Source organism: Ranitomeya variabilis, chromosome 8, assembly GCF_051348905.1.
Source record: "Ranitomeya variabilis isolate aRanVar5 chromosome 8, aRanVar5.hap1, whole genome shotgun sequence".
Lineage (NCBI taxonomy): Eukaryota > Metazoa > Chordata > Amphibia > Anura > Dendrobatidae > Ranitomeya > Ranitomeya variabilis.
The window spans coordinates 19604030-19618022 of record NC_135239.1 but is presented as its reverse complement, the minus strand read 5'-3'; the positions used below and the strand labels follow the sequence as shown (position 1 = coordinate 19618022).

The 13993-nt window shown below is 49.8% G+C and overlaps 1 protein-coding gene across 11 annotated transcripts in view; it reads right to left on the bottom strand.

The window, feature by feature from the left end:
• Nucleotides 1-1328: 1328 nt before the first annotated feature.
• The window catches only part of DOCK7 (dedicator of cytokinesis 7), a 101493-nt gene continuing 88828 nt past the window's right edge, over nucleotides 1329-13993 (bottom strand). For 7 of the 11 annotated variants that reach the window (XM_077278855.1, XM_077278845.1, XM_077278848.1 and 4 more), the window contains 9 exons: nucleotides 12532-12663; nucleotides 10954-10968; nucleotides 6716-6841; nucleotides 5780-5869; nucleotides 5380-5616; nucleotides 4098-4241; nucleotides 3746-3852; nucleotides 1961-2128; nucleotides 1608-1802 (listed from right to left, as the gene is read on the bottom strand). In XM_077278855.1, the coding sequence (XP_077134970.1) occupies nucleotides 1760-1802; nucleotides 1961-2128; nucleotides 3746-3852; nucleotides 4098-4241; nucleotides 5380-5616; nucleotides 5780-5869; nucleotides 6716-6841; nucleotides 10954-10968; nucleotides 12532-12663 (1062 nt within the window). In that variant the 3' untranslated portion in view covers nucleotides 1608-1759. Of the gene's footprint in view, nucleotides 1803-1960; nucleotides 2129-3745; nucleotides 3853-4097; nucleotides 4242-5379; nucleotides 5617-5779; nucleotides 5870-6715; nucleotides 6851-10953; nucleotides 10969-12531; nucleotides 12664-13993 lie in introns of all 11 variants that reach the window. The other 4 variants (XM_077278846.1, XM_077278849.1, XM_077278851.1 and 1 more) reach the window with 2 other exon arrangements.

Here is a 13993-nt window from a genome sequence, read left to right as displayed (position 1 = left end):
GAGATATCTTGCAGGAGGTGCACACAGCAAAAATAACAGAGTGGGTCTTTCCAGTCTGTTTATGCCTAGACTGTGACATGTTTCTGATTAAATGAGCGTACTGGCAGGGGGGGAGACAATCCTATTGGGTGCGTCTCACCTAAGTTCTGCGGTGGCTGGCAGGGAGATCCTCCTGTGCGCTGCGGTGCTGCAGAGCCGTCAGCGCACTTCCTGATCCAAGATGGCCGCCGAGATGTGAGAAGGGCGCTTCTCGGGAGCGAGAAGCGCCCAGGGAGGGGGCGTGTCGTGGGCGGGCGGCGGCGTGCTTGTAGGCGGGCGCTAGTCCGGCCCGGGCCTGGGCGCCGCCGAGCCCCCACAGAGGAATAACGCTGCCCCGCGGCTGCAGAGCCGCACGCTGCCCCGCGGTTGCAGAGCCTCACGCTGTCCCGCGGCTGCAGAGCCGCACGCCGCCCCGCGGCTGCAGAGCCGCACGCTGCCCCGCGGCTGCAGAGCCGCACGCTGCCCCGCGGCTGCAGAGCCGCACGCTGCCCCGCGGCTGCAGAGCCGCATTGGAAGAGAGTAAGGGGGCCCCCCCTGCTGCCAGCTCGTCGGTCCCCGCACTTACCTTGTGCGATGGGACCGATGCTCCATCCACCTTCACCTTGATAGGGAGAGGGTGGAGAGCTACTGCCGCCATGTGTCAACCGCTATATACAGTGGTGATGCAGTGGACGGCTGCACGGACGCCCTGACAATCTGTCCGGCTGTGCCCTGGCTCCAGGAGACTTAGGTGGATGATTAGTCCCCATGGTCGCCTGAAAAGGAGGGAGGGAGATCGGAACGCTAGGGAACCGTCGCCACACTGAAAGGTGAGCCAGGGCTGGCATCCATCGTCGCGGGAAAGGATACAGGAGGAACGCTCCGTGTACTTGCCCGTTGTTGGTGCGGGAGAGATCAGGGCTGAAAACTTGCCTGTCGCTCCCTTCTCTCCGTTAAATCAAAAAGAAAAATTGGTGGGGTCCTGAGGACCCAAGTGCCTCCTGAGACACTAAGTAAGAACTGGCTCCGGATTGTCCAGCCGTGGGTGTATACTGCAGGGGAGGAGTTAATCTTTTGTGTGTGTTTAACTTAGTGTCCTCCTGGTGGCAGCAGCATAACACCCATTCGTCCTGTGTCCCCCAATGATACGTAGGAGAAATTACGATGAAGAAAGTTATTTCTCTTGTCGGAGCATTCAGATCTGAATCTAGAAAGTGTGTAAAGAAAGAAAAACATTAAAATAAAACCAGGATGGTGGCCACTGAGCAGGAATCAGAGAGCTTAGTACCGGGGAACTCAATGTCTCCTATAAACCATTCACAACTTTATGGCTGTGGTTCAATTTGCAATAACAAAAAATTAAATAAAATCATTGGCAACGAAGAGAAAGGATGAGAGTACCTTAAAAAAAAATATTAAAAAGACAAAGTGGAATATAAATTAATACAAACGTAATACAAGTAAATGCAAATTTCATAAATAGTGATAAAAAATGGATCTGTGTACCACAGGAAATGAATAATAGTGAAATGATGGAATCCAAAGTAACGCCCGAGCGTTGCGATAGCGGACCTTCCCGTAACAGTTTTGACGGCGAAATCCCCTACTCTGGGGGTCCCGATGCCGCAACGTGCAGGACGAGGGTCTGTTCTCGGTGTAACGGGCGCCTGCGTCCTGTGCTCCCAATGCTTTCCGCCAGGTATCAGTTCCATAGGGAGGAGCGATCCCAACTTTCTTCATATCACAAGTCGATTTTTCTTAGACTCATTCTACTGAACGAATCCCTACAGAGCACAGAAAGCAGTGATATAAAGAACGCGGGGGTCAGACCGCAACTGTGGACAAGGGATGTGAAAACTACTGCAAAAATACAGAAAGTGACCCCCAACTAGAATGAAGGCCTAGGACAGCCGGTGTCCTCCACATGGAGACTGCCGATTACCTGTGACAGGTGATGGGGACCACATTCTTGTACAACTGTGGGATCTTCCTGTTGATGAGCGGCTGCAGCGCCTCCTTCAGGCGGTGGTAGTTACGCTCCAGCTCCCGCTGATATTCCTTCTGGTCCGGCCCAATGAGACTCTTATTCTTTCGCAGAGCGTCCTCGCACCTATTAGAGAATACACAGGTGAAACGGCTGCAACATTCCCCTCCGCACTGTCTCCTGAGCACGGGAAGGAACTACTCCCATCATCCATCCACAACCACCATCAGATCTTCAGTCTTTGAAGCCGTGCCGTAGAACGTGGTGCTTACAGGACATTGCAGAAAACATCACATTCTCTTTAAAAGTAGTGTATTCCGGCATCAATGGGACCTGATAAGTGCTGGATATTCTGGATTATCAGACGTACGGCCATAGCATGGAAAAGAAGAGGATTCCCAAGAAAAACATAATGCAACTCCTCTCCATTAAAGGGCACCTGTCACCCCGTTTTTTCCGTATGAGATAAAAATACTGTTAAATAGGGCCTGAGCTGGGCATTACAATAGTGTATTTTGTGGACCCCGATTCCCCACCTATGCTGCCGAAATACGTTACCAAAGTAGTCGTTTTCGCCTGTCAATCAGGCTGGTCTGGTCAGATGGGTGTGGTGTCTTCCCCCAGATCTTGCTTAGTTTTCCGTTGGTGGCGTAGTGGTGTGCGCATGCCCAAGGTCCCGAATCCACTGCACAGGGGAGTGGAAAGAGCGCGATGTGCACTATTTCATTGGTGATCGGTGGGGGCGGCCATCTTCCTTTGTCCGCGCGTGCGCAGAAGCGGCGCTCTGCTGGCCGCGGCTTCAGGAAAATGGCCGCGGGATGCCGCGCGTGCGCAGACGGAGATCGCGGCGGCCATTTTCCTGAAGCAGAGTTCGCATCTCGGCTTCAGGAAAATGGCCGCCGCGATCTCCATCTGCGCACGCGCGGCATCCCGCGGCCATTTTCCTGAAGCCGCGGCCAGCAGAGCGCAGCTTCTGCGCACACACGGCCAAAGGAAGATGGCCGCCCCCACCGATCACCAATGAAATACAGCACATCGTGCTCTTTCCACTCCCCTGTGCAGTGGATTCGGGACTTGGGCATGAGCACACCACTACGCCACCAACGGAAAACTAAGCAAGATCTGGGGGAAGACACCACGCCCATCTGACCAGACCAGCCTGATTGACAGGCGAAAACGACTACTTTGGTAACGTATTTCGGCAGCATAGGTGGGGAATCGGGGTCCACAAAATACACTATTGCAATGCACAGCTCAGGCCCTATTTAACAGTATTTTTATCTCATACGGAAAAAACGGGGTGACAGGTGCCCTTTAAAGTGAATGAGGCCGAGCTGCAATACCTGAAGATAGGATGTGAAAACTTGTGGTGGACACTATCGGGGTAATTTATGTATTTGGGGTTAAAAATAATTTTAAAAATAATGCAGTTTGGCTTTTTTGTCTCCCTGTATATTGCTGGCTGCAGAATGATTTAACTGAAAATCCGACAGTGAGCTCGTTCTCACAGTTTGTAACTTTTGTGAGCTCTTAAGTTGAACTTAATAATTAACTTTGTCGTTGACTTATGACCACAGATCACATCTGAAGAGCTGAGAAAAAGATAAGCGATACAAACTGTACCAAAATGAGCTCACTGATGGATTCTTGGTTAACTCCTGCAGAATCAATGGTATAAAAGCATTGCATGGATGGCCCATAATTTACCGTATGGAGAGTGCTTATCCTTAAAGGGAAACATACCTTTTTGTGAAATCTTTAAAACAGAGTCTCAGTTTGTTATGATGTCGGAATAATTTGGGATCATTTGGAATCTCCGATAAAAACACCTGAGCGACCTCCAGCGGACCCTGCAAGAGAAACGACCATGAAACATTAATGTACCCCACTTGTGTGCCGTCATACTGAACGCCACTAAGGAACAAAGTATATGTCAGCCATGATCAAGGTAGAAGCCAATACCCGCAATACCAAGGGGCAGTGCGACCGCTATCGGGAAATGTCCGCGGCTTCTGCTTCATAATAATGGATGAATATGTCATTGCCATCTCTAGGTGATGCCACCGCTGTGCTACAGCCAGAGATCAGAGCCCACCTGATTCACAGTCGTCCCCACGGAGCCCTGTAAGACCATCTGCAGCATCTTAGGATCGGCCGGATCCTGGTGGGTGGCAAAAGCCAACTCTTGGGTCTTCTTCTGCATGTCCTCGATGGCGACTTCAATAGGAGTCAAAATGATCTGCAACGTGCACAGGAGTGATCACTGACAAGCCCAAAACAGTCACCCCAAGATTCTCTCACTTTTAAAGAAATTTAAGAATGTGAGAACACCCCTTTATTTAGTTAGAAGGAAAATAAGAAAGTTTGCAATTGACTTGCTTGTTCTATCTGCTGTCATTCTGAGAGCTTTTCTCTTTTATAGTGTACAGCTAGATTTCATGCAGCTCAGCTTTCAGAGACAAAGTGTGCAGTAGTTACATTCCAGGAAAGGAGTTAACTCTCTACATCCCAGTGACTTCTCTCCAGCACCTTTATTTATATACAGTACATGAGTAAGCCTCTGCCTTCCTCTCAGTTTCTGAAGAGACACGGTTATAAATCTTTCAAAATCGCCTGCCTGAGCATTGCCAACTTTCAGATCAGATCTACTAATCTGGGCTCTCACTGCCCTGAGCGGTGTGCTTGTTCAAATACCCGAAGGTCTTACAGCAGAACATGTGCTGAGTACAACATGAGTGGGACCCGTGGAAGTTCAGGTTCTGGTACCCTACCCAAACTTTATTCCAAAGTTCGGTTCATGTACCAGAACTTTACCCGAACTTCAACCAGAACTCAAAAATAAAGAGGACCCAAACTTTGGAGCTAGAAAATTCCCCATCTGTGAGATTGCAGAACTCTAAGCAGCTCAACAGACAACTTGACCATACCCCTTTAAGTTAGGTAAAAAACACAAAAACCTTCTGCTTTGTTCCCCAATTTCCCCAGACACCTGATTAGCATCTGAGAGCAAAATAAACAACAGCAATCACTACCTACGGTTTAAATTTTTGGAAACCGGGGAAACAATGGAGACTATACCGATCGCTGCAACTGATTGCGCCAAAGCTTCAGAACTCGGGAATTTTTATGTTAATTGAAGTGTCAAAAAGAAAGTTCTGCAACTTTGGAAAATACAATAATATGGAAGCAAAGCACAAAGTAAGATCTCTGCTTGCTTACAGTAACGTTGTCAAAGCGTCTTTGGCCTCGACACTGGTCGTGCAACCAAAGATCGCTGTATGTCACTGCTACATCGCAGGACAGTGCAAGCGAAAAGGGTCACGTGGAGACCTGCAAAGTAGCATGACAATTAAAACCCGGCGCTGTACGCCCCTCACCTCCTCCTTGTGAATGACGTTTATCCGGGTTTTGATGTAGGGGAACGCGTGCGACGTGGTCAGGATCGTCTTCCTCTTGAACTGCTCGTGCAATTCCCCATGTGCCCTTCCGTCCAAGGTGAAGGGTGTGCAGTACATGAACCGCCGCAGGTTGTAGTTCTTGTCGAAGTAGGTGATCCGATCCTTCATTTCGTAGGTGTCGAAGTACGGCTCCACGTAGGTGATCTGGATGAACGCCTGCAGACAGACACAACAGATATGCAGAGATGCTCCATGGAAAGATATGGGGTCTGCACATCCGAAGGCTCCACATAGGATATCGATCCCACTGATGCACCCGCTATAGAATAGATCAGTACCGACCCCACCACCAAAAAAAACCTGGAGTCCCCTCCGTTACCTTATTAGAATCTAATTTACACTTGTCGACCGGGTTGGAATCCTTAATGACCTCGACGACGTCCTCCCCGAACCGCTCACCATAAAATCCCTACAGAAACAAAGGGGTGTGGATTACACAGAGTCCTGCATTCACCGGTCAATAAAGACACAAAAATCGCCATTAATATTAAATGATCTAGGCACAGATAGTGCTGCATCGCTGTCTCTCTATAATAATATAGATTGGTTTGGTGTAGATAGTATTGCCTCTCTGTCTTTTTAGGTACATTATAAAAGGCACAAATAGTACTGCCTCCCTGTCTCTGTATACATTATATAGGCACAGATAATACTGCTTCCTTGTCTCTATATATTGTGTAGATGTAGATAGTACTGTGTCCCTGTACATTATATAGGCACAGATAGTATTGCGATTCAGCGATGTCAGCGGGACCTCAACGACCCAAAAAAGGTCCAGGCCATTCCGACACGACCAGCGATCTCACAGCAGGGGCCTGATCGCTGGTACGTGTCACACATAGCGAGATCGCTACTGAGGTCGCTGTTGCGTCACAAAACTTGTGACTCAGCAGCGATCTCGCTAGCGATCTCGCTATGTGAGACGGGGCCTTTAGGCACAGATAGTACTGCCTTACTGACTCCCTATAAAAATTACTTAGGCACAGATCGTACTGCATTGTTTCCCTATACAAATAACTTGGGCACAGATAGTACTGCCTTCTTGTGTCCCTACATGAATGACTTAGGCACAGATAGTACTGCCTTACTGACTCCCTATAAAAATTACTTGGGCACAGATCGTACTGCCTATACAAATAACTTGGGCACAGATAGTACTGCCTTCCTATCTCTATACAGATAAGATATTCATTAAAAGGAAATACCATCTGTGCTTATACTCCAGACATGATCTCTACAGTCATTGGTGTTTTACCTCCAGCCGGTGGGAGATTTCCGCCAGTTTGGTTATTGCTGGTTCTTTGTAAACAAACTCTTGTTCGTCTAAGTCTCCAAATCTGGTTCCGTAAAAACCCACACGGAAATACGTCCCAAACATTCTCTTCCCGTCCTGAGGACAAGAGGGAGGCTAAATTATCACAAGGGTAATGACCGGCGGAAAGAATCACATGAGATACTCTGGACATCGATACCCAACATGAAGACTCTGCTGTCCTCATCTTGCACAGATCTTCAGGTATAGCTTCTCCTGAGCTTCAGAGCTGCACTCGGAATTCTCCAGTCTCACAATTTCAGTCCGGCAGACAAACCCTCACAGTATTCTGATGCACTGTGAAAGCTACAATGGTTTCAGCATCAGACTGCAGTGCAGCAGAGCACGATTGGTGCAGACACTGAAGCAGCAGGAGGCGGACAGGATGTGAATGCAGCTCTGAATGTGGAATGTAATATGTAATTACTCAAGGTCGGTGCAAGCTGAGTAAAGCCTGGCATTACCATAATTTCCCTCGGGATCAATAAAGTGTATCGTATCAATAAGACCACTGATTACATTAGGAAATCACTGGTTGTGGTCGGACCCCCGGATTTTTATACAAAATTCACGCAAAATTATGCAGTTTTGCCACGATTTAGCAAGATATACTCCGCTCTGCTGCACTCTGGCAGCAAAAATGGAGCCATGATTCAAGTGCACTTACTAATTATAAATGCTGCATCAGCTGCACTCAAATCAGTTGAACCAATGCTAAACTTTTATTTAAAGGGTATGAATACTTTTGCAAACTTTTTTTTTTACATATCCAATGGACTGAAGATACTCTATACATTATCATATATGCAAAAAAAAAGTCACTTTGCAAATATCCTCAAATCTTACCGTTTTGTGTACACAGCGTCTATGCGTCTCCATGGTTACAGATAAAGCAACGCTGTGCCATCTAATCCTACAATCGCTACCTCGGAGACCGATAGACTGCAAGATCAGGCTACACGTGGTGTTTGTTTGTAGCCTGCAACCATGGAGACACATAGGTTTGCATAGAAGCTGTATGCACGAAACGGTAAAATATATAGTAAATGCTGGTTGCAAAAGTGTTCACACCCTTTAGTGCATATGATCACTTATCATCCATGTTAGACTAGGCGGCTGCAGAAAGGGTCAAGTAATGATGACAGCCTCCATACTGCAAAGTCAACTAGAAGTGTTGAAGAACTATAACTCCCAGCATGCTCTGACAGACTGGAGCCTGACGTGACGGGCTTGACCCGGAAATGACGAATATCTCTACAGTGTGTGTGTTTGTGTGGTCAATGTGATGACTATAGAGGACCAGTGTGGACGGGTGCGCACAGCAGCACAGAGGATTACAGGAAACTAAAGCGCTGATTAACCTATTATTTTCCAGAGGGAAAAAAAATAATAGGGCAGCATGAGAGAGGAGATTACACCGCAGAGCCGTTAACAGAGCCGAGAGATAGCGCACAGCCACCACATGGTTATATAACGCACGGTGAACCCCTCTCGTCAGTGCTGCGGGGGGCTGGAGGGGAAAGGGGGTCATCATCACACAGGGAGAGGCAGCGCCGGGTCGTTCCTTACACCCAACATAGAAAACTGTAAGTGGGAAAAGTTACAGTTCACTAAAGTGGGGATTTTTTTTTTTTATCCAATTCATAATCTCCCACAACCTTCCGGCAAATTAAGGGTCAATTATCTTTTTTTTTTTCCTCTTGGCTGAAGTTAAATGAGACATAAAAGTAATTATCCAGGAGCTGGAACTTACCACAACAGACAAGAGTAAAAAGTGGGGACAAGAAGGGTCAGCAACCGGGGGAAGACAGTGGGTGAAGGGCGGGAAAAAACAAAAACAGAAATTATTTTAATTAGGGTTCGTCCAAAAACTAAAATGGAGAAAAACAAAATATTCAACTGGAAAACGTACAAGAGCAATGATGGGGACGTGGTGCGGGGAGGGGAGGGCGATGCAGAGGCCACAGGGGTTAGGATGGAGAGGAAAGTGTTAAGTACAAGCGACATGCATGAAAAGCGAAGGTAAACGATCAGTGGCTGTCCAGAGGCTGTCGCACTACAAGTGCCAGCAAGTACTTGGGGTCCACAACTCCTGAGCAGGCCACAGATCCCATACCTCTCAGATAAAGCAATGGAAGGTAATGATGGATGTTGGCATGCAGGAAAAACTATACACGGGAGGACATCAAGTTCAGGGGTCGATTTAGCTAAACTTAGGTCAGGCCTAAATAATCTGCCTGAAAAGGATTAATAGCCCAAAGGTTAAAAAAAAGTCACAAATGTGTGGAAACAGAGTGTAAATGCTAAAATCTGATTTCATCTATTAAACCTTCTTATCAGATTGTATATATTATACTGATCCTGTATTATACTCCAGAGCTGCACTCACTATTCTGCTGGTGAAGTCACTGTGTACATACATTACATTACTGATCCTGAGTTACCTCCTGTATTATACCCCAGAGCTGCACTCACTATTCTGCTGGTGCAGTCACTGTGTAAATACATTACATTACTGATCCTGAGTTACCCCCTGTATTATACCCCAGAGTTGCACTCACTATTCTGCTGGTGCAGTCACTGTGTAAATACATTACATTACTGATCCTGAGTTACCTACTGTATCATACTCCAGAGCTGCACTCACTATTCTGCTGGTGCAGTCACTGTGTAAATACATTACATTACTGATCCTGAGTTACCTCCTGTATTATACTCCAGAGCTGCACTCACTATTCTGCTGGTGCAGTCACTGTGTACATACATTACATTACTGACCCTGAGTTACATCCTGTATTATACCCCAGAGCTGCACTCACTATTCTGCTGGTGCAGTCACTGTGTACATACATTACATTACTGATCCTGTACTGATCCTGAGTTACATCCTGTATTATACTTCAGAGCTGCACTCACTATTCTGCTGGTGCAGTCACTGTGTACATACATTACATTACTGATCCTGAGTTACATCCTGTATTATACTTCAGAGCTGCACTCACTATTCTGCTGGTGCAGTCACTGTGTACATACATTACATTACTGAGACTGAGTTACATCCTGTATTACACTCCAGAGCTGCACTTACTATTCTGCTGGTGGAGATCTATTATAAAACCAGATACTGGTCTTAAAAGTGGTTGTCCACATATTATGTTCCTTATTTAAAGGGCTATTACCATCTCAGACCTTTAGCCATATCCATAGCACCTGCCACAAATGCCGGAGGATTTGGTTGTGCAGTCTCCCATCCATTCCTGGTGGCCCCAGTCTCAGGAGGGAGCTGCTTTCATCAGACATTTAGGGCAAGTGTTGGCCCCTTCTGCCTCCGTCCACCGCACTCAGGACTTTTATTTCTCCAATGCAAATGTAAAATATAAAAAAAATATTGAAAATATGAAAATAAATAAAACCTTTGCAAATAGACAAAGAATTTCCAATCGTCTCCATGGCTGCAGACTACAAACAAACTCTGTAGTCGGATCCCGCAGTCATGTGATGCCTCCTTCCCATCCTTTCCTCTACCGTTTTCTGTATACAGCTCCTATGCATCTTCATGGTTACAAACTACGTTTTGTACGTTACGATGGAGAAATGCATGACTACAGGATCAGACTGCACAGGTTTTGTTTGTAGTCTGTTACCACGGCGACACAAAGCTCAGCAGAGGAGCTGCATACACAAAAATGTAGGGTGTTTTTAATTAAGAATATTTGGAAAGTTGCTTAGTTTTTCACCTTAGATGCACTGGGAAAATAATAGATGCCTGTCCACTGCCAGCAGAGCCACGGGGGCCATGCTTGTATGGTATATGTGGGTCCCAGTGAGGGGTGTTTGGAAAACATGTGGAGTCCTATATACTGAAGGCTACAGATAGAAAATAAAAAAGGGCTGAATCGACCCCTTGATTTTGGAGGTGCATTGGGGGAGGGGTTGAGATAGGTGTTGATGGAGAGAGCACTACTTCTGGAGGATGATGAGAGTGACATGATGGTCACTTATTAGTGTCACGGTGTGAACGTCATGCACTAGGTCTAGCTGGACTTTACCATGACCGGAGGGTGCAATGTGTCTGGTTAATGGATCAGGTCACGGCACACAGCCCACCGCTAGCACATGTGGGTCAAGCATTGCAGGGGGCTCAGACTATTAGTGGTCTTTACTGACTGCACGTTACCTACCTCCCAGCCAGTACTCTGTGTAACAAGGAGATAAAAAACAGTGTCAACAGTGCACACTCACAGGCGGAGGCAACCGCGGCTGGACTACAACTCCCAGCATGCAGCATCCGCGCCTCTAAATACAGCCAATGTGACCATGGCTCAGGCAATGCATTCTGGGAATTGTAGTGCACCGGATGCCTCTTCTTACCCTGCGCCAGAAAAAAAAAAAAAGACATTACATGACAGGTCAGTGCAAAAAGGAAATATTTTAATTTGTCTTTTTCTTTGAAGAAAATCTGCCCAACGCGCGATGGGGGCAGAGTGCCGCGCGATGGGGGGCAGAGTGCCGCGCGATGGGGGGCAGAGTGCCGCGCGATGGGGGGCAGAGTGCCGCGCGATGGGGGGCAGAGTGCCGCGCGATGGGGGGCAGAGTGCCGCGCGATGGGGGGCAGAGTGCCGCGCGATGGGGGGCAGAGTGCCGCGCGATGGGGGGCAGAGTGCCGCGCGATGGGGGGCAGAGTGCCGCGCGATGGGGGGCAGAGTGCCGCGCGATGGGGGGCAGAGTGCCGCGCGATGGGGGGCAGAGTGCCGCGCGATGGGGGGCAGAGTGCCGCGCGATGGGGGGCAGAGTGCCGCGCGATGGGGGGCAGAGTGCCGCGCGATGGGGGGCAGAGTGCCGCGCGATGGGGGGCAGAGTGCCGCGCGATGGGGGGCAGAGTGCCGCGCGATGGGGGGCAGAGTGCCGCGCGATGGGGGGCAGAGTGCCGCGCGATGGGGGGCAGAGTGCCGCGCGATGGGGGGCAGAGTGCCGCGCGATGGGGGGCAGAGTGCCGCGCGATGGGGGGCAGAGTGCCGCGCGATGGGGGGCAGAGTGCCGCGCGATGGGGGGCAGAGTGCCGCGCGATGGGGGGCAGAGTGCCGCGCGATGGGGGGCAGAGTGCCGCGCGATGGGGGGCAGAGTGCCGCGCGATGGGGGGCAGAGTGCCGCGCGATGGGGGGCAGAGTGCCGCGCGATGGGGGGCAGAGTGCCGCGCGATGGGGGGCAGAGTGCCGCGCGATGGGGGGCAGAGTGCCGCGCGATGGGGGCAGAGTGCCGCGCGATGGGGGCAGAGTGCCGCGCGATGGGGGCAGAGTGCCGCGCGATGGGGGCAGAGTGCCGCGCGATGGGGGCAGAATATTTAGGGCACAAAAGGGACTTTTCTCGAATCATTCATCTATTACAGTACATGAGGCGCTGCTTATGCAAGAGCCGGGAGATGATGTGTGAGTGGCTCCGTGGGGGGCATTGCTTCTTCTGCTGGAGAAGGTCAGCACTGCAGGGAGGCAGTAACCGCGCGCTCCTCATCTTAGACCTGTGCTGGCTTGCTGTAAATGTCAGCGTGGATCTATGAGATGCCTTCATTTTCGGCAGATATTGTATATTTAAAAAGGAAATCAGAATAAATATGTGCCCTGCAATACAAATGGCGTGCACTAGGGGGCGCTATGTGGCAATTACGGATGTCTTATTAGTATTGAGGTCACATGATTACTGAGGGGGATATTCGGGTGCACGGTCACTGAATCGTACAGTTCGGGACGCCGGTCTCTCGTTACCTGGTGGACGATCTTGCTGAACGCTTCCTGGAGTTTACCGTGAATTGCACAAAGCTTCTTGGCGTCCCTGTTGGCTTCATGGATGGGGATGAGGACTTTGTAGACGTCGTTCACGGCCTCATACATTCCAGCCTGAAAGAGTCATTAACCAGCGAGAATGAGCGAGGGGGAAGAGTAGCGGTGTATGGTCACGACTGCTGTGATGTCATCACTGGGCTATTTGCTCTGAGCCAATCAAATGACAGCCCCCTCTTTCTCTGTGAGGGAGGAGGAACGGATGTCTTCCTGAGCAGCTCCTCCTCTCAGCCCCTACAGCTGCAGGTTCCCTCTTTCTCTGTGAGAGGGGAGGAGGAGCGGATGTCTTCCTGAGCAGCTCCTCCTCTCAGCCCCTACAGCTGCAGGTTCCCTCTTTCTCTGTGAGGGAGGAAGAGCGGATGTCTTCCTGAGCAGCTCCTCCTCTCAGCCCCTACAGCTGCAGGTTCCCTCTCTGTGAGGGGAGGAGCAGATATCTTCCTGAGCAGCTCCTCCTCTCAGCCCCTACAGCTGCAGTTTCCCTCTTTCTCTGTAAGGGGAGGAGGAGCAGATGTCTTCCTGAGCAGCTTCTCCTCTCAGCCCCTACAGCTGCAGGTTCCCTCTTTCTGTGTGAGGGGAGGAGGAGAAGATGTCTTCCTGAGCATATCCTCCTCTCAGCCCATACAGCTGCAGGTTCCCTCTTTCTCTGTGAGGGGAGGAGGAGCAGATGTCTTCCTGAGCAGCTCCTCCTCTCAGCTCCTCCAGCTGCAGGTTCCCTCTTTCTCTCTGAGGGGAGGAACAGATGTCTTCCTGAGCAGCTCCTCCAGCTGCAGGTTCACTCTTTCTCTATGAGGGGAGGAGGAGCAGATGTCTTCCTGAGCAGCTCCTCCTCTCAGCTCCTCCAGCTGCAGGTTCCCTCTTTCTCTCTGAGGGGAGGAGCAGATGTCTTCCTGAGCAGCTCCTCCAGCTGCAGGTTCACTCTTTCTCTATGAGGGGAGGAGGAGCAGATGTCTTCCTGAGCAGCTCCTCCTCTCAGCCGCTACAGCTGCAGGTTCCCTCTTTCTGTGTGAGGGGAGGAGGAGAAGATGTCTTCCTGAGCATCTCCTCCTCTCAGCCCATACAGCTGCAGGTTCCTGCTTTCTCTGTGAGGGGAGGAGGAGCAGATGTCTTCCTGAGCAGCTCCTCCTCTCAGCCCCTACAGCTGCAGGTTCCCTCTTTCTCTGTGAGAGGGGAGGAGGAGCGGATGTCTTCCTGAGCAGCTCCTCCTCTCAGCCCCTACAGCTGCAGGTTCCCTCTTTCTCTGTGAGAGGGGAGGAGGAGCGGATGTCTTCCTGAGCAGCTCCTCCTCTCAGCCCCTACAGCTGCAGGTTCCCTCTTTCTCTGTGAGGGAGGAGGAACGGATGTCTTCCTGAGCAGCTCCTCCTCTCAGCCCATACAGCTGCAGGTTCCC